Raw genomic sequence first — 26,013 nt, forward strand, 5'->3', positions numbered from 1 at the left:
ACCGGCCCATGATCACGAAGACGTCTCTGCGCTTTAATGTTGACTTCATTATTTCATTTCTAATTAAATGTGCTGAATCTTACTGCAGCAGCCTGGATTGAACGTCAAACAGAAACAACACAATATAACTTTGTGTTTCCTGGCAACAGCATGAGGAAGATTAAATTCTTCTTCCCCTCATTGTGTTTGATTAATGATGAGGTGTGATGTTGGTCCAGGTGATGGACGCTGAGGAGAGAACTAAACATTCAGCTGCTTCTCTAAATCTGATCTAAATGTTATAAAAGATAATAGAAGAGGAAAAACAGACAAACACATGAAACCAGGCCTGAGACCAGGAACTCAAAAGCTCATAGATGTCTGTGTGTGATCCAGATCCTCTTACCTGACTTGCTGAGCGTGGCCTCATCGGCGGGCCACTGCTGGTCCTCTATCGTGGCGAGCTTCAGCTGTCCTAACTGAGCGGTCGCAGGGTCCTCACCCAGATCCACCAGCAGCTCTGACGACATCACACACGCTGCAGGGTGGCACTACACGCGCCCACACACACACGCGCGCACACACTGGACAGTCTCAGATACACAGAGACACACGAAAGCTGCCACCTCCACGCAGCAGGAGACACAGACCTGCGGGAGACAGAGACAGGATGTCAGCTGGGTTTCAAAATAAATCTACTCATGGAGAGGGTTTTCTCTGTGTTCAGTAAAATAAAGATCTCTGGATTCTGGACTGTCATTGGGACAAAACAAGAATTTAACACCATCATTTTAAAATCAAATCAACTCATAATTAAAATAATAATTAGTTGCAGCATGAATTTAAAAGCCTCAAGCACCTCGAATTCTAATCTTCATCAGCTTGTGTGTGAAAACCTGTGTTATGTTCAGGTCCCTGTTCAACCTGCTGAATACAACATATTTATTAGCAACCCTAAAGTTAAAGCTGGATAATAATATATTACAGATTTAAATAAATGATCTGAACACCATTAACTAAACTGAGAACTGATCACACATTGATTATATGAAAGCAAAGGAGGAAAATCAGAACTAAGGAAACATGAGGAAAGAAATAGATCCTTATCTATTAAAAACCATAGTTTGTTTCTCATTATTATTATCATTATTATTATTATTATTATCATTAAGGTAAATGTGATGATGCAAGTCAATCTGCAGAAATCACAAATGACTACAATTGAAGCCTTTGAACCGTTTTGATCAGTTCATGGATTTTTCTGAGCTCAGCTGTTGAACCACTGTTCAAATGCACTGCAGTGTTTACATTAGTCAGTAAGCACACCAATAGTCAAATGGACTGAAGTAAGTGAACACATCACTGTTCACACAGCCTAAGCTGTTACAATCAGTTTTATTATAAATGAGGTTAATCGGCTCAGCTTATCACAGTATGATTGTTTACAGTCTTTTAATGTGAAAGTAACTTCCTGTGTGTCATGTCTGAGCTGCTTTCAGCTCCACTGCTGAACCTGATCCAGTGTGGTCAGTTCACTTTGAACACCTGTTATCCATGTGTGTTATGTAATAGTGTTGAGAGATAAGAACAGGACTACAACAGCAGAACAAACAGACTGTGAGAGAACTACACCTCCCTCCTCCCCTCAGTCTCCAGGTGAGCTCCTCCTACAGTTATCAGTTATCAGCTGCTGAATGTGTTACACAAACACAAAGCTTGTTCAGTTTGTCAGTCAGATAAACCTGTGTGACAGCGACGGCTACAGCCTCTGTGGCGACTGAAGATGATGTCAGCGGGAATTTGAGTGAATTTGACGCTAACTGTCTCTTGGTTCAACCTAATCTTATAGTATCAAAACAAGCACATATATTTATGATACTGACTGATATGAGCAAGTGAGTGACACACAAACACACACACACACACACACACAAAATGCTACAATAAAACATGTATTAATACACACACAGTGGGAAAAAAACTGTTATTACTGTTTGTCTTACTGTATGAATGCTGATGCTAACACTACTAATGCTACTTCCTTCCTTTTTGCAAAATATTGTTGATTTTGTTGTTGACTGACTGTAGATGTGCAAAGTAACAACATCAGTGAGACACAGTTAGAGGAAGTATCTGAAAACACCACATAAATTCATTTCCTGTGCCAACACAACATCTTACAAGTCTGGAAGAGGAATTCTAGCCTTTTTTCTCAGAATTCTGACTTTCTGAAATATATATATTTATATATTTTTTTTTAATTCTGACTTTAAAGTCAGACTTTGAAGTCAGAAGTAGTATTAGCATTAGCATTCTGAGTTTAATCTCCAAATTCTGACTTCAAACTCAGAATTCTGCGATTAAAGTCAGAATTAAAAAATAAATAAATAAAAAAATCATATGTGGCCCTCATCCTCCTTTGTATAAAAGGAGCTGCTGTGTGTGTTTATTCTGCATTCATGGTGTTCGTGATGATAAACAGTCACTCTGCAGTAGCTGTGTTCACTTGTCACATGACTGTAGTTCATATTCAAATACAGCCTCATGTAATGACTGCATCTCTCTTCCTCCTCTCACATTAACTCTCTCCCTGTCTTCTACACTCACACTTCCTCTTTTGCTTTTGTCCCAACCCCCACTTATTTACCCTGCTTCTTCTCTCTCTCACACGCGCGCGCACACGCACACGCGCGCACACACACGCACACACACCCTGTTCCCTCTCTGCTCTGTGATGTTATGCTAGCTGACAGCATGTTGCTTTAAATAAATATTGCTACTAACCAACAGGCACAGTCGGCCTATTGCTGCTGACCAACACACACATGCACACTCACACACACGCATACACACACACACGCACACACACGCACACACTCAGATAGTGAAATGGCTCAGTCAGCCTGTTAGTCAGTCACTGTAGAGGGTTTTAGATGATGTGGACAATAACTGGTTCTTCCTTTTTCCTCTGTGTTCCTGAACACAGCCTTGTGGTTCTCACACAGCAGGTCAGTCAGTGAAGGTTACAACAGCAGGTCATGGACTGCCCATTGTACTGTGACCTCATCTGTAAACAGGAAGTAGCTTCACATTATTCACAGCTGAAACATGGTGCAGACATTTACATCATGGTTTGGATCAGTGACTGCAGCTTCTGAGGTTTCATCATTTGACCTGACTGTGGTTACATGATCACATGTAGTCACAAGACCAGCTGTCAACACCACACCAAAACCAGGTCAAAAGGTCATTGTCCAGGAATCAGCTGATGACCACATCTGAACAAAGACCATCCCTGAACAGAGACCACGTCTGAGCAGAGACCACATCATGTGAAAACAACAGAAACATGATCAGCTGATCTCCAGAGACCTCTGCTCACAGTGACTGAACCTCAACAGGAGAAAAACTACATCTCTTCTTCATCCTTTAGGATAGAAAATTATGCACTTTCAAATTTAACCAGCTTGATGTGGATGTATCTTAGTTCATGTGATGACACCTGAGCCATCTCCATGACAACTGAAACTTTACCTGCTGATGATGCAGCTGAAAACAATATTGACAGATTCCTCTGCTTCTTCCTGCTATAACACTTATAAAGGTTTGACATTTATAACTGATCGATGACTTAAAATGATCAATTCATGATCAAAATTATTATTGATTTGTTTGACAAAAACAATTTTGACTCAACGTCCTTTTGTGAGGATTCGTTCTTTGTTGATTAACTAATCAATCAATAGATTAAAAGATAGGTGGGTGCAGTGTGGGTCAGACAGGAAGATGGAGCCTGTTATAATGCTCCATGTTCAGTCAGGATGCCAGTAACAGTAAAACATCTGTTAGCATGTTAGCATGTCAGCTACAATCTGCACTGTAACATTCACATCCCAGCAGACAGGCAAACAGACTGTTTGCTTGAGTATGGTGCTTCACCTAGCCCCGCCCACCCACCACACCTGTCTGCAGGTGTCAGTGTTTGAAGATCAGACACACAGCCACAGTGTGTGAACATAGTGTGTGTGTCAGTGTGCAGAAGGCAGCAGCAGCACCCTGCCCCCTCCATTCCTCCTCTATCACAGCTCTGCAGAGCAGCTTAGTCAAAGTGTCCTCCAGGGGGTTGGAGATTGTTTCCCAGGAAAAACTACACTGCAGAAAAGAAATCCTCATAATCACTAAGTTCCTGTTACCACAGAGATGAAAACAAGCAGCAGAAACACAGTGTTATCGCTGATCATTTTTTCTATATCTGAAAGACTGCTCTGAGCTCTCTGCTTCCTACACGTCTCTATTAGTGTTACTTCAGTAGGCAGGACACACACACACACTGCAGCATCATCTTTGGGTCAAAGCTTTGACAGAAACACTCACTACTAATATGTGACAGCTTCACAACAGAGCGAGCAGGCTGCTGCCATCAAGGTTATGTCCTTTTTATTTCCTCTGATAATCAGGGGTTTAGCTAACCTGGTTCTACACAGATAGTAGGGCTGAACAATTAAGTCAAATCGAAATCACAATTTCAACAAGTGCAATTTTTTTGATAAAGGTAAAATGTGTCACAGCCATTATAAATTAAGTGTTGTGATGCTACAGAGATGCCACGACCCACAAATAATATCCTGCAGATGTAAAGGGCAAGCCCAACAAAAATCTCATCATCATCATGTTTATATTTTTTCTGTGAAAATTAAATGAAAAATGACAATTACAGCTGAATGTGACTCATATCACAATCACAATACCTGCCAAAATGATCACAAAATGTTTTTTTTAAAAATATCATTCAGCCCACATGAATCCAGCTGAGGACCAGTTTGGTGTCTGGTCAGATTTTATTAAGAACAAAGGAACTTGATGCATTTTTAAAGTCCAGTCTGCAGCCCTGAAAATAGACTTTTAGTGATTTATCTCTGTTTTTAGTTTGTACAGACAGTTTCCTGGCTGATCCTCCACTGAAAGGCCTCAAATCTTTACATTTTTAATTTTCCAAAACAAAAGAAATCAGAGGTTTTATTTGTATTCTTTCGTTAACAAAAGAAAACTCAATTTGAGAAGAAATATTTCAGCATTGCCCCTCTGACCTGCGGGGTCTCTGTTTTTATGCATTTATGTAAACTGGACATGTATTTATTATGTGGTCTACAGCCTTCTGTTACACTGAAGTCTAATGTAAAAGTGTCAAATTAAATAATAATAATAATAATGCAGAGGTGGACATCAGTGGAAATCACATTGTGATTGTTTCAGTGTGAGCAGACATTAGAAGTGGAACCTTCTGATTAGGAAACTTGAGTATGTTTAACATTCAAATGTCAATAAAGCATTAACTCGTTAAATTGACAAATATTTAAATGGAGTTTGGCAGAGCGCTGTCCCCGCTCTGGAGGTACTGAAGCTAACAGCTACAGACATGTCCGCTGTTTTAAGCAACAGGTGAGCTCAGGTAACTTTAACACAGCTACAGAACACAGTCAAGTTATTTTAGCCTCAGGAAACCTTAACAAGCTAACCCCCTTTAGCTAACATAAAGGCTAAAATACATTAGCTAACCCGCTAATGTGGCAGTATATGCTAACGTTAATGAACGTTAGCTCTGTTGTATAGATTCATACAGAGACGTACTGAAGTCCCGCTTCATTAAACCACATCGCCGCAGTATTTAAATCAATGTTAGCACAACAAATTATCCCCATGACACACAACTGAGAGCAACACAACCACACACACACGCACACACAAAGCTCCCCGTTGTTAATCAGCCTCTGTCTAGATATATGAGCTTCATATATAAGCAAGAGAGTTAACCCACAGAAACGTTTATTTACCGTCAATGTACCGTTGCTCTGCGGGGACACGGTGGGCTTTGTGGCGTCTTCGGTCTCCGTGTGATTCGATCACTGCTACTGACAACAACCAACTGCGTCAACTCCTTTTCCGCTTCGTTATTTTCAAAATAAACGCATGCATTTCTGTTAATGTCGTATTGTATATTTCAAAATAAGAGCACTCATGAGGTTTGTGTGCCCTCTCGTTGTCATAGCGGGACATTACAGCCGCAAAACGAACTAAAATACCAGCAAGTGACTCCAGAAATAAAATATTTTCCAACTATTTCTGTTTAATAAATTGAATGACCTCTGTGTATGATAATGTGCTTTAATTTGACTTGCCACAAATAAGGTGTTTTATTTTTTTACTTCTCTGGTACCTAGCCTATGTTTTCCTAATTTTTTATTTTATTTAGGCCTATCTTTATTTTATTTTATTTTCTCTTTCATTATCTTTGATATTTTACCCCTGCATTTTCCCTTGTAGACTGTTTTTTGTTTATTTTTCCTATTGTCTCGTTTTAAGGCCTTACACCTGTACATTTTAGCTAATTATATGGTATTGTTAATTAAGATATATTGTCTGCAGTCCAGCTTTTCATTTAGATGGATGTTAATGCATTTTCTTCTGATTATTCTGTAGATAATTATGATTATGATTATTTATAGTAGCCAATGATTTTCGAGAGGTACTGTTTTTGCACTTATAACCTACACATATAAATACCAGAGAAATTAAATTAAGCATTTATTTTTATTGTTGACAAAACAGAAAGTGGCATAGATGACATTGTGACCATAAAACATAATTGACTGTATGTTATGAATGACTGTTTCTCTTTGTCTGTGACTATAGTGAAATTCTCTGTGAGTGCAGTTACTTGTGTAACTTACATGTAATGTAAACCTCACAGTACAACAGTGCAACTATTCAGTCTTGTCTTTCTTTGTTTCTATGGGTATTTCATATATATTATAAACTTATATACAGAGGATGTATATATGTGATAATAAATCCTTTTATTGGTGACGTCACTATTGATATAGAGACATACAGTGTATATCATATATTATATTTCTGTATTTACTTTGTAATTAAAACCAAGTAAAGTTTAATAGTTGACAGAATAAACCTTAGATTCATACTAATAAACATATTAAACTGAAAATACATCCTCACTACACAACCTGATGTTCTTCAGATCTGGTGAGAAGCAGGCGTTTCCCATCACGCAATGAGGAACTGTAATGGGGGGGAAACTACACTGACGGAACAGCCTGAGGGACAATTTTGCGTGCGGAAGTGCGACTGTAAAAAAAAAAAGGCAGTAGCAGAAACCTGGTCTTTGCCAGTTTCTGATCAAGTCCACCACGGTTCTAGTATGCACACGAACCCGGAGCTCGTGCGTTCGTCAGGAAACCGAGGAGAACGACACAGAGGGACGTTTTAGAGACGGTGACTGACTCCTGATCCAGGATCAGCCAGGGGACAGCGGCATGTCAGGGGAGGGAGCCGGGGGCAGAGCGGCTGCACGGAGCGGCCCCAGACTGTGGTCTGTGGTCGGACTGTCCGTGTTTGGCTCCGCGGTGTCTGTGGCCTTGGTGGGCTGTTTCTGCGCGCTCATCTACCCCATACTTAAAGGTAAGGGCGCGCGTGCACACCAGGGTCATATAGGTGCGTGTCTCGCGCACACAGAGCTATAGTGAACTGTGAAGCGACTGGTTTAAAGTTTTAGCTAAAAGTTCACTTCCGGGTAGATCTGAGGAGTCTGCAGGTAATAGATCACATTTATAATAAACCAGGAAGAAGAGTCATGACGTCAGACTAGATAATCTCAACTCAAGGTCCACTTACTGAATCAGACCCTGTGGGTGATGAAGACCATGAGTTGAGGCTGACAGGTCCAGAACGGGCAGGTAAGTGGAGCTTGAGTAAAGATCAATCAGTCAGACTGGAAAAGCTGTACACTAACTGAGCTTTTGCAGTGAGGTCGGAAAGCTCTGACAGATGTTGATCAGATGTTTGATGTTGACTGACTGTTTCAGAGCTGCGGGCGGTCAGGCTGATAGGAGAGGACGGGTCTGAGGAGAAGATCCTGGGTGAGTTTTGACTTCCTGTGTAACTACATGTATGAAGCTACCATGTTATTAAAGGTAATTAAAGCTCCATATAGCTCCATATAGTATGACTTCTGGAACTTTGTGATGTCACAAGAGCGGCTCAGAGCCTCCTCTCTTCTGATTGGCTCACCAACCAGTTGTTACTAGGGCTCCATAGAGAAGCCTGATAGAGCAGATGTAAAAAATACTACGAGATGGTTTTAGGTTCTTCAAACTTATGGATCAACACTTCAAAATAAAAGTCAGGAGAAGAAAAAAATATGGAGCTTTAAATGTCTTAACACAGAGCTGAGGTTTGTGTGACCAGATGTGATGATGCCACAGCTGCTTTATTACACTTTTACTATCAATAATTTAAAAATTTAAACTCATTTTATCAGTCACTGTATAAGCTGTATTTAGTGATGCTACTGTATCACATGTTTACTGACTGTTTAGATTTAGTTTGGCTACTTGTCATTGTTGTTATTATTGTAAGTTTATTTTACAGTTATTTTTTGTCTTTGGTTTTAATTGACATTATTGTTTTTGCATTTTGTCATATTTACCTAAGTGAACCACAGAAAGAGTAGCTGTTAGCTTTGTGGTGGCTGATGGGAAACCAAAATAAATTCATTCATTCATTAAATAAGTGTGTGTGTGTGTGTGTGTGTGTGTCCAGGCTTCTGGAGCATCCTGGTGCTGTCACTATTAGCAGGATGTATCTGCTGTGTCTCCTCGTGGACTCTCACCTACCTGGACTCGTACCAGCCTGGCATGGCGTTCCCCACACTGCTGGACCTGACCAACTTCAGGTACAAGTCCGTCAGACCAATATCTACCTGATACGTGGTCCAGTGTGACCTCTGACCTCACCAGCTGACTGCAGGTGATGACCTCATCGTGTCTCTCTGTGTCTTTTCTTCCAGTGACGCATCAGGTTGCGCCTTCCACATGGGTTATGGTGTGGTTGTCCTCAACGGCGTCATGGCTATGCTTACCGTCATCTGGAGCCTCACCTGACACACACACACACACACACACATACAGGTGCACACCAGACTAGAACATGTTAAAGTGTCTGAGAAGTTTCACTATTTAATGAAAATAAAAGTTTGTGATAATGCACTGTAGTCTTCTATGACACCACACACACACAGCTGAGTAGATCCAGGAAGGAAATCCACCTTAGGTCCAGATATAGCCCAGACCTGAAGGTGTTGCTAAGTTGTTGTCAGGGGCCGAGACTTTGTGGCCCCCTTTGTTAGAGAAACGGTTTGTGGCTTTACTTGTTTCTTACACGGTGGCGTTTCCCGGACAGTGAAAGCACCACCACGAGTCTCAGGTTAATACAGACAAGTCCAGGGTCGAGTTTTAAGGTAAGAGAAACGAGTCCAGGTCAAGTGTCAAGTCAGCTGAGATGAGTCTACGTCAAGTCTAAAGGTAAGAGAGACGACATCACCATATCTGACCTCTGACCTTTTAAAGAACCAGAGACAATCATTTCAGAATTAATTTGAGGTCATAAAAACTTAAATTACCAAATAAATATCTATCTAAACCCGCTGTTAATTGTGGTTTGGGTCTTCCATTATCTAAATATTACTATTGGACAGGAGAGGGACATACTGGTGGTTAATTCTCCAGGTCATTAATCAATCTCTGCTGCCCCCCCCTGGACTGAAACCAGAACTCACTATCGCCTCACTGTCCTGTTGATTAATCAGGGAGTCACAGTTTTACTGTCTGAAATTCATCGTAGACAGCAGTGTATTGACAGAAGTTCTTCGAATTTGGCACAAACATTCACAAGGACTCAAAGATGAACTGATTCGATTTTGGTGGTCAAAGGTCAACTTCACTGTGACATCATAATGTTCTGTAAAAACACTCATGCAGTAACTAAGGAAGGAGAAACTGTGACCATACTTCCTGATACTTCGCTGTTTGGCGGAGGGATACGACCACGAGGAGGTTATTCTACTTTTTAACCTCTGTCCTCACAGGCAGACAGCAGAAAAATAACTCATTCTGAATACACCAGCTCTTCTGTGCTTCATAAACCAGATGTGATTCTGTGATTTCTATTCATATCCAGATGTTTTTGTATGTTATATCTAAGTAACGGTCACGTTATGAAGCTGTGTGTCCTTGATGTAGGGTCAAGATGAACTACTCTTATCTGTCCTCTAGTTAATGTGTGTGTGTGTGTTTCAGCTGGTGTTTGTCTATGAAAATATCTTTATTTAAAATGTATAAAATGGACAAAAAGACAAAAACAATCATCAGGCAGAAAGGTTGATTTATCTGAGACAGATACTGCATAGTACACACATACATAGCACCTGTACAGTTTTGGCAGGTAACACATTACACACACACAGCGTTTCACGTAAGACCAGGTCCTGGTCCTGGTCCGTCCTCTGCTGCACTTGCTCCACCAGAGACATGAACACACCTGGTGGAATAAAATCTCAGCAGAGGCAAAAGCATGAGTTTTAATAGTAGTGATTAATATGTTTCATATTAAAGTGAAACACATTTATTAATAAATAAATCCGAGTGCATGAGTCACCTGACATATAAACATGTTTACATTCACTCAGGCTGTTTCTTTATTTTTTGTTGACATTTGTAAGTAACATAATTAACGGAGAGATTGTCATTAACATGATGATGACGAACCCTGACACTGTGTCACCGACCTGCTGTACCAATAAAGTTCGTGTTGAAGTGACAATCACAAAGTTTCAGATCCGTTGATATGATATGAAGCAACACATTAACTCGGTTTATGACATTAATAGGAACACAATGTGTGTCTGTTGGTCAGAGCGCTGACGGCGGCCATCTTTAAAATATCCTGTACACACATGTGATTTTCCTTTCAGAATACTGAGAAAAAAAATAATAAAAAAAATAAAATAAAATTTCACATGTGGCCCTAATGTGATTTTTTTTATATAAAGTCAGAATACTGAGAGTAAAGTCAGAACTGTAAAAAAATAAAATAAAAAAAATAAAAATAACATGGCTTTGTCACTCTTCTATAATTATCACATCATTGTTAGAGGAGAATTTTGCAGGTGTTTATACTTTATATTTGTTAGATGTTTGGTTTTTCTTCAGAATTCATTTGGTTGATGTAAGAAAATTTTTAATTCAAAACATTCATCTGCTGATTTTTCTTCTTGTCAACAAACCCCATGTGAGTCACACTTTATTCTGACACCGTCCTGTTGTCTCAAACACTTACTATAGCACCAGATGAGGATTAATCCGCTGCTAAAAATAGTCACCAAAAGATGCTCTGTTTCTTCCTGTTTATTTTTACAGTTACATCATCAGCAGGAAGCATAGGGCTCAGAGCTGAGAGCAACAGACAGCTCACTTAACTCACTTCTGGTTCAGCTTTTCATGGTTTTTGTTGACAACAAGAAACTTCTCCTGGAATTCCCTGAAAAAGTTCATAAACTTTTATTTTGAAAAAAAAAAAAAAAAAAAAAAAAAAGGAAGCAGCTCGGGGGGGGGGTGTTTGAACTTAAGGCACACTGATTCAGCGGTGATACAGATACACAAACCCATGAGTCACAGTGGTAGATACAGGTTATCATTACCAACACGTATCAGTTATAGTCCGTGTGATTTACAGGAGGACATGATACATAGATAATACAAGAATGTGTTTTTATTCTTTACTTGTTTTCTATATCAGGTCTAAGGCGTCAGTTTCAGTCAGCTGGGGCATGACACACACGGACGTATGGTCATTGGTCTTTATTAGGGGGGTAACAGTGCGTAGTGTTAGTTCCAGCAAGTTACGTGCACGGTTTAAGTGTGAACTTCTGATTGTGTTCGTGAATCAAGTCATACAGCATGTATCCTCACATAGCTAGCTCTCTCTCTCTCTCGTAAACACATGTACTAATGTATAGTACCATGGTTATGTCTTATATTACAAATCAAAATCTCTCTCTTCCTGTCTCTCTCTCACTGTGACTATCAAAATAAAAGTAAAAAATACTGCACTTTAATGGATCTTTATTTTATTATTATATTATTTATTTCTATTGATGTCAGAATCCACTCCCTTTGAAGAACCTGCTGAAAACTCACCTGTTTCAGATGCCCTTAATGTTTTCTCTTATTGTTTATTTAATATTTTTATGTATTTCTTAAATGTTTTAGCTGTACAGCACCTTGTAACCGGGTTTCCAAAGATGCTCTATAAGTAAAGTTTTACTTATTTAAAGAGCTGTGTGTCGAGGCGAGTCCCCGGTTCGACTCCCGGCTGAACTCTCTGCTACATGTCATTCCTTTTTCTCTGTCTATTTCCTCATTCCTCGCTGTCCTGTCAGCGTCAATAAAGGCATAAAATGGCCAAATGTGCCTTTATGGGCATTACTTGTGTTCAAGAAACAAGTCATCCGATTTGAAATGAATACCACTTTCTCTTTACAAGTTAAAGGCATGATCTCTTGTTCTGAAAACAAACTGAACCGTGAATTAAAAACTGAGGTATGTGCTGAAGTTTGAGTTTTTTGTCCTGTTACACCCCCAGTCTTTATCATAGAAAATGGCTCTAATGTTAAAGGAGCAGTGCAGATGTGTCAATCATCCAGATGTGCAGCTGTACTGCAGATTGTCTGCAGGGTTCAGTCTCTTGACAGCTGGGTTCTGTCATTGAGGAGTAACCAGCAGGGGGCAGCTCACTCTACACTGCCTGACTAACATTATTCACCCTATTCACCTGCTCCACAGCTGTGGGATGTGAACAGGGTAGCCATGACAACAGTATAATGCTAATGAACCTGTGCTGTGTGTCGGGCAGCTTGTGGTGTTTTAACAGATGCAGACACAGAAACAGGAAACAGCTTCTACTTTCTACTGACTGAAACTCACCTCAGCTCTCTCGGCTTTGGCACTTTTGTCTGTCAGTATTAGTGTGTTCTATGTGCAGGCACCTGCATCACTGATTGGAGGAGAGTGTGCCTCTGCTTGTCCGTTGGCGAGGACTTCCTGCTCCGAGCGCCTCCTGGAGGCCAGTTTCCAAAGCCCAGCGGCGAGGAAGACCATAGAGATGACCACGAAGTAGCTGCCGTAGATCAGGAACTGAGGGAAGCAAACAGGACAGCTGTTTGTCAAAATCCACAGGTGGCTCGTTACAAAGAGAGGCGGGGCTTGTCGCGCTTCCTCACCTGCGTGAAGACGTCGAGGCCGAGGCCGGCCGAGTCCACCACCACCACCGTGAGCAGAGACTGCAGCAGCAGAGCCAGGAAGGTGTTGACTCCGAACACCAGGGCGTAGCGCTGCATGTTGAGACTGGCCGCTATCTGATACCTGACCACAGGAAACATTTATACAGTCGCAATGCAGAGACAACACGCTACGGCACAACAGTCGTTCAAGGTGGTGCAGAGGTTCCACATCCACCCACAGCCTCTGCAGAATACAGACTCAATAATCCCTCATCATGCCGCAGCCTCAAATTTGTTTAAGCTCATGTTTGTTTTGGTGGAGGCGACTCAGCAGTTTTCCCACACTTCCCAAAGCACAACATTTTTGTGATGAATGTGCTTCTTATTGTGGAGCTCTCATATCAGCCTTCGGTCTGTACAAACAGAGAGATTAGCCCGCTGGCGTTTAGACATCACAGTCGGCGGTATCTGCTGCAATCCGCTCCACAGTTACGCAAGTTCCCTTCTTCTTCTTCTGCTGCCTGCTGCTGCGAAAACTGTCTCTGAAACACAATCTGGACTGAAAAAACTAAGCTAGCTTGTTCCGCACTGAACATACCCTTCATACACATATGACATAGTTATACGTCGTGTAGCGTAGTGGTCTAAGACGGCGCCCCGTGTGTAGAGGCTGCAATCCGCCCCGGTTCGAGTCCCACATCGGACGGCCTTTACTGCAAGTCATTCCCCCTCTCTCTGCCTCCCCATTTCCTGTTTCTCTACTGTCCTGTCAAATAAAGGCATAAAAAGCCCAAAAATATATATACTAGCTGCTGTTTTTTCTGATAAAAGGCAAAATGTGTTAAATTGTTGTGTATTGTTGGCAGCATGAGTGTTGTGGTGCTTTTTGCATATTGGTGCAGCCCTTATTTTTATTTATTATTTCTAAAGTGCAGCAACAAAAAAAAAACTAAATATCGTCGTCACTATTTTACGTTGAATTAGACGTTGTCCTCACATTGAATTTTGGTCACCAGATGTCACAACCTAAATTCAACCTTTAACGTCGTAAACTTCAAATTTTCCAGATACAGACTCTGGATCCAAACCTCAGATTCATTTCCACAGAACTGTTTCAGATGACTGAGATAAACTGCATTTAATCCGTTTTTAACGACAGACTGTTTGTACTCACGTAGCCACGGTGATGAGCAGCATGTACGTGGCTCTGAAGACGACATATGAGCTGTAACACAGCCAGATGTTCCTCACTGTATCCATGACAAACAGACACACAGCCATCAGCAGGGAGAGGACACACAGAGCCAGCTCCCCCCACACAGACCAGCTCACAGGCAGGCAGCCCACCAGCAGAGCTGCCAGGGCCCCTGAGGACCAGCAGGACACAGAACAACTGTTAGAAATACTAATACATCACCTCAGAGATGTCTGTGTGGAGACTGGCTGGAGTCCGATGTGACGGGAACCTTTTCCAGTTTGATTAAACTCAACTGAGCCCAGAAAGGGATAGTAAGCAACCCTCGGGTTTTGCAGTTAATTCTCAAACACAATTCATTTGTAAATCTCGTAGAGTTTCATCTTCACCTAACAGTGTGGACAGAGTCTCTACGTAGCCGTTGTAGATCTCATATTCCTGGGATGGGCGGAGGTTCTCCCACAGCGGCTGAGCGTAGTTGATGACCTGGAAGTAGCCGCATGTGGCCAGAGCCCACCACAGTGACCACGCCAGCAGGGGGCGACATCTGTAGCACTTCAGGAAATCATCAAACAGAATCCGCAACACCTCCACGAGACTAGTGCGGGGACTTCCTGCCTCAGAGCTCCTGGATACCTGAACCTGGATGTAGAACACATGACTGAGAGAGTTTCTTCACACAAATTCAATAAATCAATCAATCAATCAAGCAGTAAGTAACTCACTGCAGAGACTTCCTGGCTGTTCAGAGGCACTTTGCTCTCTGCATCCTCCACCTTCTCCATCAGGGGTGAGCTGCTGTTGCGCTGCCTCTCCTCCGCCGCTCCCAGGTTCTTGTGGAAGAACAAGCTCCTCTTGGGCATGGGCAGGAACCACGGAGCAATGAAGGCGAAGGCGGCCGACGTCAGAGTGACGATGACGAGGTGGAACAGCTGAGCTTTGGCCACAGAGAGCAGCAGCTGACCGGTCAGAGAGCCGGCGGCCGACCCGAACAGAGTGATGCTGCGGCAGTAACTGGTCACTCTCTGGTAGTGTGTCGGCTCCACCACGCTGTAAATGTAAGAGTAGTAGGCCACCTCGGATGCCGTGGCGAGCCCAAAGAAGAACTCTAGCAGCTGCATGGCCAGTACGCCCTGCGCCTTCATCAGCATGACGTAGGTAACTACCAGGCTGGTGGCCTGCAGCACCAATACAGGCTTATAACAGAGGTAGTCAGTGGCCAGGAAGATGGGGAACAACAACACCAGGTAGGAGTACGTCCACACCGGATAGATTTCACTGACGACCTGCAGGTAACAGATGATTGACAGTGGTTAGAGGTCAGGGTATGTGTGGACCTGGGGCCAACTGCACAAAGCACCTCAAGTTTTCTATTTAAGTATTACACTTAAGGTTGAATATCTCCTTAGCTGAGGTAGTTACTTAAGAATTTCTTAAAAGTCTTAAAAACTTAAGTTCGACTTTTAGGAAAATCTTAACCTAAAGGTGTTTTGTGAAGTAAAGAACTGTTTGCTCTTTGTCACAATGACCCAAGAACACTTCCCTGTGGCATAGCTTAACCACATGACGCAACCAACACACTGACTCCTTCCTTGTAGACAAGATTCAAAGCATTTCATGTTGTCTTCTGTGATTGGATAGATGTGTTTTGTCTTTGGGTGGAGTTCATTCAGAGAGTTATCAATCTGACATTTAGGCAAGCGAGAGGACTTGGCGAGGACATTGTCCTGGGCTGGGTCCCAATGACCAGGGTTGGGATCGATTTTCTGGAAATGTTTGGATAAAGTTTTCCATTGAAAGAGTCCCACTTGGCATAACGGGTAACTGTCTGTTTTGGTGTTTTGTATCTTTGCCCGAGGGCGTTGACCAAAGGCTACAAGAGTGGAGGTTTTGTCTGCACTAGTCAGAACTCTTTGCACACACTAAAAAGGGATATTAAAGAGCAGTTTCACTTGACTTCACCTATGGGGTTAAGTGAAGAGAAGCTTTTCCCTCACAGTTCATGTAAAACAGTGTCAAAAGTCTTTTTAAAGTAGTGAAGCTAACTGATGAAGCTGTGACTTCCTGTCTGGTTTTAACTTTCTGGATTCCCTGAAACCCCCTTACTTGAGGCATTGTCTTGTTGAGATGAACCAGTTTTTCCTGGCCGCTGGATGGGTACAGGGAGTACTTGGCCCTTTGTTTGGACTTTCCCTGGTAAAGTCATCCAGGGTAAAAACAGATTCTTCACTCACTTCCATACTAAAATATTTCAGCCGGCTCACTCCAAACTCGATCGAGGTAATTATACAAGGATTAACCAGAAATTCCTAAAGGGTTTGACTTTTTTTCATGGGGGATTATTCAGCCTGAGGGAACCAGGTCTGGGTCTGTGCTTGGGTCCAGGCTGACAGATCAGACTGACAAATGGACATTGTGAAGTAGACCACAACACATAACCTGTGTTTTCTGAGGATTGGGCACAATAACAGCCAGTCTGAATAAGAAGAGGTGGGTGGGTAAAGACATGGAGTAAGACTGAGAATCAGCCAACAGCACAAAGGTCACATGATGAGGAAACGTGTGAATATGTGACAAGCAGTTCCACCTCTGATGTAACACAATGCAGTCATCGCTGCTTTATTCTAAAGTAACATCTCATCAGTGTAAAGACATGGTGAGAGTTACCCACACTGCTGAGAGGTGATTTCAAATGACAAAACAATCATTTCCTTCATTAAAGTATCTCCAGCGGAACCTTTCCTGGTAAACAGGTCTGGTCTATTCAGGTTTTCAGAGTCAGTGGAAACAGTTTATATTCATCTTGTCTGTCTGACTCAAACTGAAGCAGATTTTTAATTTTTCTTTATTTCTCATTCATTCTAACGGACTAGTATATTTATATCATTATTATAAAGTAATGAAACAGACAGCTTCACTATTTAAATCGAAAATAACATAAAATGAACTGTGGAATTTAGAGTTTTGATGATGTAGTTCCGTAATCTCCCATAGTTCAACTGCACTGAGATCAGGTAACTGAAGGTCATAACATATTATTCACATCATTTACATATTCATCAACCCATCAGTGACTCCAGTGACCTGTGGATGGAGACACTGTCATCCATTCGTCAGGTCTCCCCTTTAATCGGTCACCGTCTGTACCTGCTGCTGTGATGCTGTTATAATAAATCCTGTTAGTGTAAGACACATGGTGATGGAGACAGGTGGATAGATGGATGGATGATCTGTCAGCACCACGTGGTCACCTGTCCTTGGATGATGCTCGTGCATGTTCACCTTTACTACACTGAGTTAATGTTGTAAACGTTTCAACACAGGCTTTATATGACAGAACATACACAAGTTAACATTTATCTTATAACCAGGAGACAAAAATATTATTTGACAATAAATAAAGTGGCAGTTTTATGTCTTTCTTGTGGTTTAGTCGCAGAATAATGTAAAAAAAAAAACAAAAGAACAGTAATATAAAAATATTACTAAATTAAACTGCTGCGGAAAGGAGCAACTCAATGCAGGGTTTAACAAAATAATGTATATCTAAATAATAAAATAATAATTCAGTTCAGAAGTTCTAATCCCAGTTATCACCCGGTGCTAACCGCTCAGTAGCCGTTAAGCTAACTCACCTGAGCCTCGGTCAGGTTCTTGTCCGGTCCCATAAGGTAGGCGGTGAGGAAGGGCTCGAGCGGCCGCAGGTTGGAGAAAAAGCCATAGGCACAGAGAAGGAGAGTCGGGTACAGGACAGACATGTTGGAGCAGCACGACCTCCACTGACACACACACAGTCACTGGAGTAAGAGCGCTGACAGGCGGCTTCTTCTTCTATGGAGGTGGAACCGGTTGCCACTGCCGGAGGTTCAGGCGCAATACCGCCACCAAGTGGATCACGCGACACTTTACTCCACAGCAAGGTCTCAAAATGTGGCTCCCTCCCACTTAAACAAAGGTTTAAAGGGCTTTACCTGTTGATGAGCACTGGTCTTATGATGTGGGTTATTTACGATGTGACAACATTGAGGTTATTTAGTTATTTCTACTAACGTGAACATTTGGATTTATAAAATATGTTGGTTTTTGGTACAAATCCCAAAAAAAAAAATCACATCATCATCATAATTTTTATATATATATTTTTTTTTTTCCAGTGAAAACACAATGAAAAAACTACAATTCCCATTAAAATCATGACTCATATCACAATCGCAATACCTGGAAGGATTTGAGATCATTGCTTTCACCACTCCCACGAAACCTCCCCAGCCCCAAAGAATAAATACACACATATCCCTCTGTTTACAATATTTGGGAAACTCTTTATTGATAAATGTGCATTACTTTAAAATGTTCAGGTGTTACCACTGAGCAGGTTACATCAGGACACAGAGTGAATACTTTATCCCACCAACAGAGCACATGGAAAGTAAAGCAAGAATCGCTGAAGCTCATGCTTTATTTAGTAGAGTAAGTACTGTCAGGAACAGGTTGTTGTAATGAGCCAACTGTAGTTTATAACGAACAGAACAGCCCAGAGAGTCACTGAAGGATTTATTGATGTCCACCAAGAAGAGTGTTGCTGATGGAGCTCACAGCCAACCTTAAAATATTTCTTAGAGACAACGGGTAGTGATACATCACATTTGTAAAAGCAAGACTGAAAAAAAGGTCTCAAGGTTCTCACACAAGCTGAGAAGACTGTCCGAGTTTGAATTAAAACACAAAAAGCATGTAAGCCAAACACAGGAACCATGGGTGAGTGTCAGGGCTGGCACATCAACACATTCAGAGAACAGAGTTTAAGACAAACTGGCAGAAAGAGCTGATATACAACAATGAGCTTCAGCCATGATTCCTGCAAAGTGCATTAGCATGGAAGCAATAATAATCACTGCAATACACATGGGAACAAAGAAGCTTTTACCAATGCTGCCATCAGGTACAACAGTTCAGAGAGGCTTTATAAAAGTAGCAAGGTACATACATTTGCTACCAAAAGCTGTCCAAATCTTTCTGAATATCATTTGTAGTTTAACACTGAACTGTTGTCTACAAAAAGATGACTAAAGGCTGCAGCAGAGTAAAAGTCCTAAAGAGCCACAGTTCTCTACCTGCTTTGGTTCAGTCAGCGAGCAGCTGAACACAGTGTAGCATTTAGCAGCTGAAGAGCCAAAACCAGAGCTGACAGGAGAGTGAGTATTGGACTTACATTCATCATTTGGACACATCAAAATGAATGAAACATAAAAACACTTAATGCAGCTTTTATTTCTGTGTTTGTCAGAGTGAAGGCAGGAGCTAAAGGTCACTGTTCCGGCTGTTCTCCCGTCTAACTCCTACAAAGTCAACGAACCGACGCTTTGCACGACCGGGGGGTTAATTCATTGAATGAAATTTGAAGCAGAGAAGCGAGAAGTGTGGAATGTGGTGAGTTTTGTAATCTTCTTAACAAGAACTTTGTGAGAGTTCACCACATTGTGGTCACAACATTAAACCTGGAGAGAAACAGCAGAGGTACAGTCCGGCTTTTGGGACGTAGACTTGTCTGCAGTCATACCCGGAGTCAGAGGAGACAGATCGGTTTCATCTGTGTGTGTCGAGTACACAGATATGTCCAGGATATGGTTAGTCTCTCAAACTATTATTAGATAGCTAGCTACTTACAAATATATCCAAGTGTGTTGTCTTTACATTTCTATGTTTCTGTGGGTTAAATACAAACCTATTCATGTCCTTACCTGACTCTGGGTTTCATGGAAACAAGCCTGTTTCCCAAAGCATCAGACTGTTTCTTTAACACACACCTTGAACATTCCCCATGTCCTGCACCCACACAAAGTGTCTCAGAGTAACACAAACACTCCACAAAACAGCTGGAACCAGAGCAGACCAGATCCAATCTCTGATCTCTCCCATGTACAGAAGCAGAGCACTGATGAAGCTACATGGTGAAGTGTCTTGTGTAATCATATTCTATTGTGGGAATGACGGCCTGAACGAACTTGAGGAAAATCAGAAGGTACCTGAAAGTCACAGTTAAAGAAAACAGAGGAACATGGAGGGAACTGGCACAAACTACGACGATACATGTAAATGACCAGTAGAATGAGTAGAATCCTTGTCAACAGTAGGGATAAGGTGAGAATCTGTATTAGTCTAAAGCTCCAGTAGAGGCCGGTGTTGGTATTCCCCAACTAACCAGAACCCAGGTTGGGTCAGGAAGGTCATCCTACATAAAACCCTACGCCAAGTAGGTAAACATTAAGCAGCTAGGACTGTCTCTTTGAAAGTCAAACTACTGCTGAACTAAGAACAGTAGACTGTGACCTGTACTCCAGTGGAGAGTCACTCGCACATCAGTAAGCTTCAGTGTAGTAGGAGACCTTGGTGCAAATACGAAGTACTACAGCTGAGGGAGTCACTTAAGGGTGTTGCACAGAATCTCTTACAAGGTTTCCTTAGTTGAGGAAAAACATTAAAGCATTTTCAGCAGTGAAAGAGATTTTACAGCGATAAAATTCAACAGTTTCTATGTAAACCGTTTGTTTACTGGCAATAGTGCTTGTGAAAGACCAACCTATTCTGCTTTTGGGGAGCCAGTAACATTAAAAGAAGTGCACTTAGAAGTGAACCTCTAACAGTCAAACAGGATGGACCTGAGGGAATCACAGGTCACTTCCTGCTCCTGTCTTGTGTTGTGGTACTGAACTGAGAGCTCTTATAAATAACTATGTAATAAGAAATCTTTTAATTTGCATTTCTCTAGCTCACTTTTTTTGACATGGGTTAGTAGTCTCTCTCTTTTTCTGCTGTTTATTCTACACCTGCTTTTCACACAATTTACATTTCCTCTGCCATAGAGAGAATCAGGTGCAGCAGCACAAGAAGAAGAACAGGATCCAAGTCCTCCCGAACCTTCACAATAAAGCAGAAGTGTCAAAGAAGCATGAACCAGGTTATCACAGTGAAAGGATACATGTGGACGCCCAGCTCTCCTCCTCCTTCGGCCACCGTCTCTATGATCTTTTTCATCACTTCAGCATGTCTGGAGGTAAAGGTGACATTCGCACAGTCACACCATCAAACACCAGTATATGACACAACACTGTCACTTCAGAGGTTTGAAGTTCTGGAACATTGCTCTCTACAGCAGGAACAGCAGAGTGCTCCATTTGTCTTGTGATTAACAATGTAATAATATTAGTTATGACATCATCTAAATCGAACCGGTCAGTGTGTCTCACCTGCAGGGGTGGACCGAGCACATGGCGGGTGGAGGGAGGTGGGGGTGGTTCTCTATGGTGACCGTCTTCTTCACGTGGTCCTGGCTGATGTCCTCGTACATCTGCTCCACAGTCAGGGGCTGTCTGTCCTAGAGACACCACATCAGCTTTAGTGCTGTCTATTACCCCCTTTCTCATCAACGCAGTTCTGGGGCTGGTTCAGAGCCAGTGCCAAAGTTGGAACCGGTTTTTCTTGTTTCGACAGACAAAGAACAGGTCTAGAACGAAGAACCGCTTACGTCAGGGGCTGGGGGCGGGGTTACTGCGTCCTACGAGACCAACCAAAAGTTGATGACCGCCATTTTTTAAAAAGCAAGTGGTATCGCACACGAAATATGACGTCGGACCAGCTGTGTTTGGATACCAATGTAGGCTCGCAACGCTACAATGTGATCTGCCGTTGTTGTTGCTAGGCGCGAGCGTTGCTGAGAAAATGGAGACGTATGAACTAGGGCTGTCCCAAACGATTAATCTTTAAACGATTAATCTAGCGATTATATTTCGTTTATTTCGACTAATCTAACGATCATTTTTTATATTAACCTAACAGTAATTTTATTGCAATTATTTTCCGGTTAGTCATTTAATATAACAATCCCAGCCCGTGCGCTGCGCTTGTATCCGGGTAAACCAAAGACGATGGATATAAACGGTCCCATTAGAAAGTTCCGGTTTTGTTCTATGAACATTTACCGTGTGGTTTTACGCGACGCGTCGACGCTAAAATTCCACGTCGAATAATTTTTATAATCGACAACGTCGATTACGTCGGATAATCGTCCCAGCCCTAGTATGAACTGACATCATGACATAACTGTTGTGGCTCTCTAGCCCATGGAAAAGCAAATTGTGGTGGAAAAGGGGCCTCAGTGACTTTGTAAAGAATATCAACTCTATGTCATTCTGTATCAAACAAGTGGAGTTCTATAATTGTAGTAGGTCTTAAACCCCTCCATGTTTCTACTGAGCGTGAACGGTCCTCAGCTCCATACCTCATCATATCCAAAGAGCCAGAGTCGGGGGGTCTGGTAGTACTTGTCGTAGGTGATGTACAGGTCGTAGGTTCTGGTCTGAAGGATGGCGTCTTCACTCCCGGGCTCTGCTTTAACTTTAGCTTCTACCATCTTACTGGTGTCCAGCGTCGCCTACAGACGGGACAGAGGTGTCAGCAGCTGGACCAATGATTGTTGATATTAGATCACATGATAAATGTGTAGCTGTGGATTGGTGTAGCCATGAAGCTCTGTAGCTTTGTAGCTGTGAATCCGTGTAGGTTTATAGGTTCGTAGCTGTGTGCATCACCTCATCCGTCTCCAGCAGGCCGCTCTCCTCGTACTCTGAAAAGGACAGGGACACCGTCAGCTACACTGCAGGTCTGTGAGGAGGTTAAACAACCACTGCTACCACATCAGTACCTTCCATATCTGCTGCTTCTCCATCTTCATCGTCATCTTCATCGTCATCATCATCAGGTGATGCAGATGTGGCGTTCATATTCTTGTCCTGAAGGGAATTCCAGATTAAAAAGGTTGATTTTAAACATTAACAATCCAAACGTTGTTTTTATGAACCTGAGGAGGGACATTAAACCTGCTGAAGAAGACCATGGGACATGGTCAAAAGCAACCCTGCTCCTCTGAACCTGAGCAGGTCTGATACAACTGTTTGGATTTCACATCATAATCAAACATACAGGAAACTTACCTTATTATTATCCAGTGAAATTTCTTGTACAGCGTCTGTGACTCCTAACACACCTGCAGGAACACATTCAAATTACCTTAGTTGTTTCTTCACACGTGTTAATGTCTCTCATGTTTATTCCCAATGAATCTGTTACATTAAAACACTGTGAGAGTTATTTTCTTCTGAAAGTGTCAAGAAACGGTCTTAATTAAATCGTTTCAATTCAAAATCATTTCAGTATAATATTATGGAGTCAAATTTTATACTGAAATATAATTAGGTTCTATCCCTTCCTGATGTCAGTCTCACACACACACACACACACACACAGGTGTCTGACACTGACAGGATCAGGACGACTGCAGTGTGTGGACACTGAGAGTGTCTGACCTGAGTTGTGGTAAGTGTCCACCCAGCCCCCGTCCCCATCGTCCTCCTCTATGATGGCCTCCAGCTCGTCTGAATACTCCATCTGTTTACAGCGCTTGTAACAGGGAACTTCAGAGTGCACGCACACACACACACACACACACACACACACACAGAGGAGGGTAAGACACACAAAACAGGAAGTTCAGAGTTCAGTGGTGACCCTGTAATAAGGGTTTGATATCACAAAGACATAATATAGGTTTTTCCTAAAATAATCTATTTTTATTGGTGTCAAAATAAATGTACAGGATGTTTAAAAAGTTCTGACAACTGAAACAGGAAGTTCACTAGAAGTTACAAAATGAGCTAATAGATCAAATCCTTAAAAACTGAGCTGCAAAACGATTACAGGACCATTAAGTCTTGCATTTCATTATTTACATTTATCATGTTTCATATATTCCATCTCAACATTAATGTCAAGTTATTTTTCACCAACACTGTGATTTAAAAAGGTTTTCTTTCATTTAAAGACATGTAGCCAGTAGCATGTAAATTAAAGGGACAGAAAATAAAAGACGTTTGAAAATAGAGGCAAAAAGCAAGTAAGAAAACAGCATAAACACACAGATATAATGGATTAAATGCAGGAGAACTGTTGAATTCATGGAGGAGCTGTTAATGGTCACAGATAATAAAGGAATCTCACCGTTGCGCGTCAGCAGAAACTGTTTATCCTGAGGCAGATACGGCTTCACCTTCACCTCTTCCCCTGTGGCCCTGAACACAGAGGAAATCAGAAACATAACAATATGTTATCTTTTATATTTCTTATCATACTATCACTGAAAGCTCTTAATATGACTTTAATATTATGTTTCATAAACTGTTCTAGGTTTGTTTTCATATCTGTTTTATTTTAGAGCTGAACAATGTGAAAGACTTTAAGGAAAATCTGAACTTAAGGTGTTTTGTGCAACTGGCCCCTGAAGTGTTTTTGCACAACATTATGATGTCAGAGTGAAGTCGACCTTTGACCTTTTGGATATAAAACGTCATCACTTCATCATTTTAATCCTTATAGACATTTGAGTTAAATTGTTAGGATGAATTCTTGAGTATTTTGACCTTTGACCCAGTTCATCTTTGAGTCCAGGTGTATGTTTGTACTAAATTTGAATTCATTCTTTCGACACACAAATGACGTAAAAATCATAAATTATTCACTTAATATGCATCATGTGATCATATATCAATCTACCAGAATCTATAAATATGTAAATATATTTCATTTCAGAGAAAGTTTCAGCAGGTGAAAGTAAGAACAGTCTTCAAGTGTCAGACTCACATAAATCATTTGCATTGTAAAGTTATTAAAGTCAAATATTGTGAGTGTAATTACTGTCGTTTTGATGGGCGTGTCCCGTTGACAAGAACTGAAGCTTATACTGTTCTGAGATCAGTTATGATATTGCAGCATTATACACATGCAGAGACGGAGAGACAGGGCTTCAAAATAAAAGTAAAAGCAAAACTAATATGTGTACTGTAATTTTATTTTTGTTAAAATGGATTGTATTGAAAAAAATAATCAAGGTATCAATATCCGAGCTGATATCAATAACCTGTCATGTGATCTGACCATGGAGAGTTAATATCTGTGTGTGGACACTCACCATTTCCACGTAGGGCAGTGGTGAACCAGGTGATCTCCAGCTGCTACAAACTGAGACACACAGAGGTTTGAGCTGCACAATCAAACAGGCTGAGTATTTATATATGTAATATATATTCATATATATGATATACATAATACCTCCTCAGGTGTGATGACTCCAGTCTCTTTGAATTTAGATTCCTGTGATCAATAACAAAACCAAAACTGAATCAGAGGGGAACATTAGCAATAACGCAGCTGTGTAAAATGAATCGATAATCGATGATTAGCTCCTATCTGCTTATTGCTTTAGCTAACACTGACACGATTGAACCCTGTAGAGCACGTTACTGGGAGGAACTGTACACCTGTGGTCATCTGTTCGTGTGTTTACGACATCTCATACTAGCCACCACCTATCAACAAGCTAGCTCCAGCAGTGGAAGTTTACCTTCAGCACCGGGGTGAGGAACTCGGCCACTCCAAGCGCGGTGCCCTTCACCGTGTTGATCACGTTCTGCATCCTGTCCGCTCCTCTAGGGATGAACCGTCAGTTCCGTCTTAAACTGTCCGCTCTCAATTAGCGTGTATTTATTTTGACATAGCTGCTAAAGCACAGTAGCACAGCCAGCAAGAAGTCACATGATACGCGAGAACACTTCCGGTATCAGACTATCGCGAGAAGTCCGGAGGTGACAGGAACGTG

At 41.6% G+C, this 26,013-nt stretch overlaps 4 protein-coding genes across 4 annotated transcripts in view; 1 reads left to right on the forward strand and 3 right to left on the reverse strand.

Moving 5' to 3' along the window:
- arhgap1 (Rho GTPase activating protein 1) overlaps positions 1-5,911 on the reverse strand; it is a 14,954-nt gene extending 9,043 nt beyond the window's left edge. Inside the window, exons 1-2 of the mRNA XM_023427026.2 lie at positions 5,811-5,911; positions 386-629 (exon numbers count right to left, since the gene is read on the reverse strand). Coding sequence (XP_023282794.1) covers positions 386-509 — 124 coding nt within the window. The 5' untranslated portion in view covers positions 510-629; positions 5,811-5,911. The remainder of the gene's footprint in view (positions 1-385; positions 630-5,810) is intronic.
- Positions 5,912-7,111: 1,200 nt separating this feature from the next.
- arl6ip6 (ADP-ribosylation factor-like 6 interacting protein 6) lies at positions 7,112-9,039 on the forward strand. The gene is made up of 4 exons (XM_023426916.2): positions 7,112-7,455; positions 7,860-7,913; positions 8,596-8,728; positions 8,843-9,039. Exons 1-4 carry the CDS (start codon positions 7,311-7,313, stop codon positions 8,934-8,936), a joined length of 426 nt encoding a protein of 141 aa, XP_023282684.1. The 5' UTR covers positions 7,112-7,310; the 3' UTR covers positions 8,937-9,039.
- A 1,159-nt stretch (positions 9,040-10,198) lies between these two features.
- Positions 10,199-18,114, reverse strand: slc19a2 (solute carrier family 19 member 2). The gene is made up of 6 exons (XM_023426911.2): positions 17,942-18,114; positions 15,032-15,592; positions 14,696-14,948; positions 14,286-14,478; positions 13,112-13,253; positions 10,199-13,025 (listed from the first exon to the last, which is right to left on the reverse strand). Exons 1-6 carry the CDS (start codon positions 18,062-18,064, stop codon positions 12,864-12,866), a joined length of 1,434 nt encoding a protein of 477 aa, XP_023282679.1. The 5' UTR covers positions 18,065-18,114; the 3' UTR covers positions 10,199-12,863.
- A 493-nt stretch (positions 18,115-18,607) lies between these two features.
- atg3 (autophagy related 3) lies at positions 18,608-25,979 on the reverse strand. Its single transcript, XM_023426908.2, has 12 exons — positions 25,759-25,979; positions 25,467-25,508; positions 25,327-25,376; positions 24,360-24,430; positions 23,669-23,776; positions 23,297-23,349; positions 23,008-23,095; positions 22,895-22,929; positions 22,585-22,737; positions 21,554-21,681; positions 21,286-21,354; positions 18,608-20,332 (listed from the first exon to the last, which is right to left on the reverse strand). The coding sequence occupies exons 1-12, from the start codon at positions 25,828-25,830 to the stop codon at positions 20,251-20,253; spliced, it is 951 nt and encodes a 316-aa protein (XP_023282676.1). The 5' UTR covers positions 25,831-25,979; the 3' UTR covers positions 18,608-20,250.
- Positions 25,980-26,013: the final 34 nt, after the last annotated feature.

The sequence above is a fragment of the Seriola lalandi genome, unplaced genomic scaffold (genome assembly GCF_002814215.2).
Source record: "Seriola lalandi dorsalis isolate HSWRI2012SDOR001 ecotype SW California unplaced genomic scaffold, Sedor1 jcf7180002054850, whole genome shotgun sequence".
NCBI lineage: Eukaryota > Metazoa > Chordata > Actinopteri > Carangiformes > Carangidae > Seriola > Seriola lalandi.

Bases quoted from the DNA above. Each gene is read 5' to 3' on its own strand.
- slc19a2 (XM_023426911.2), bottom strand. From the start codon at position 18,064: ATGTCTGTCCTGTACCCGACTCTCCTTCTCTGTGCCTATGGCTTTTTC. The intron at 14,949-15,031 runs GTGAGTTACTTA...TTCTACATCCAG, and splicing joins ACAGCCAGGAAGTCTCTGCA to GTTCAGGTATCCAGGAGCTC. The intron at 14,479-14,695 runs GTGAAGATGAAA...GCTGGTCCTCAG, and splicing joins GACTCTGTCCACACTGTTAG to GGGCCCTGGCAGCTCTGCTG.
- atg3 (XM_023426908.2), bottom strand. From the start codon at position 25,830: ATGCAGAACGTGATCAACACGGTGAAGGGCACCGCGCTTGGAGTGGCC. The intron at 21,682-22,584 runs GTATGGAGCTGA...TGGTGTCTCTAG, and splicing joins GGCTCTTTGGATATGATGAG to GACAGACAGCCCCTGACTGT. The intron at 20,333-21,285 runs GTATCCTTTCAC...TGTGACTTTCAG, and splicing joins GGAGAGCTGGGCGTCCACAT to GTACCTTCTGATTTTCCTCA.
- arl6ip6 (XM_023426916.2), top strand. From the start codon at position 7,311: ATGTCAGGGGAGGGAGCCGGGGGCAGAGCGGCTGCACGGAGCGGCCCC. The intron at 7,914-8,595 runs GTGAGTTTTGAC...GTGTGTGTCCAG, and splicing joins GTCTGAGGAGAAGATCCTGG to GCTTCTGGAGCATCCTGGTG. The intron at 8,729-8,842 runs GTACAAGTCCGT...CTTTTCTTCCAG, and splicing joins CTGGACCTGACCAACTTCAG to TGACGCATCAGGTTGCGCCT.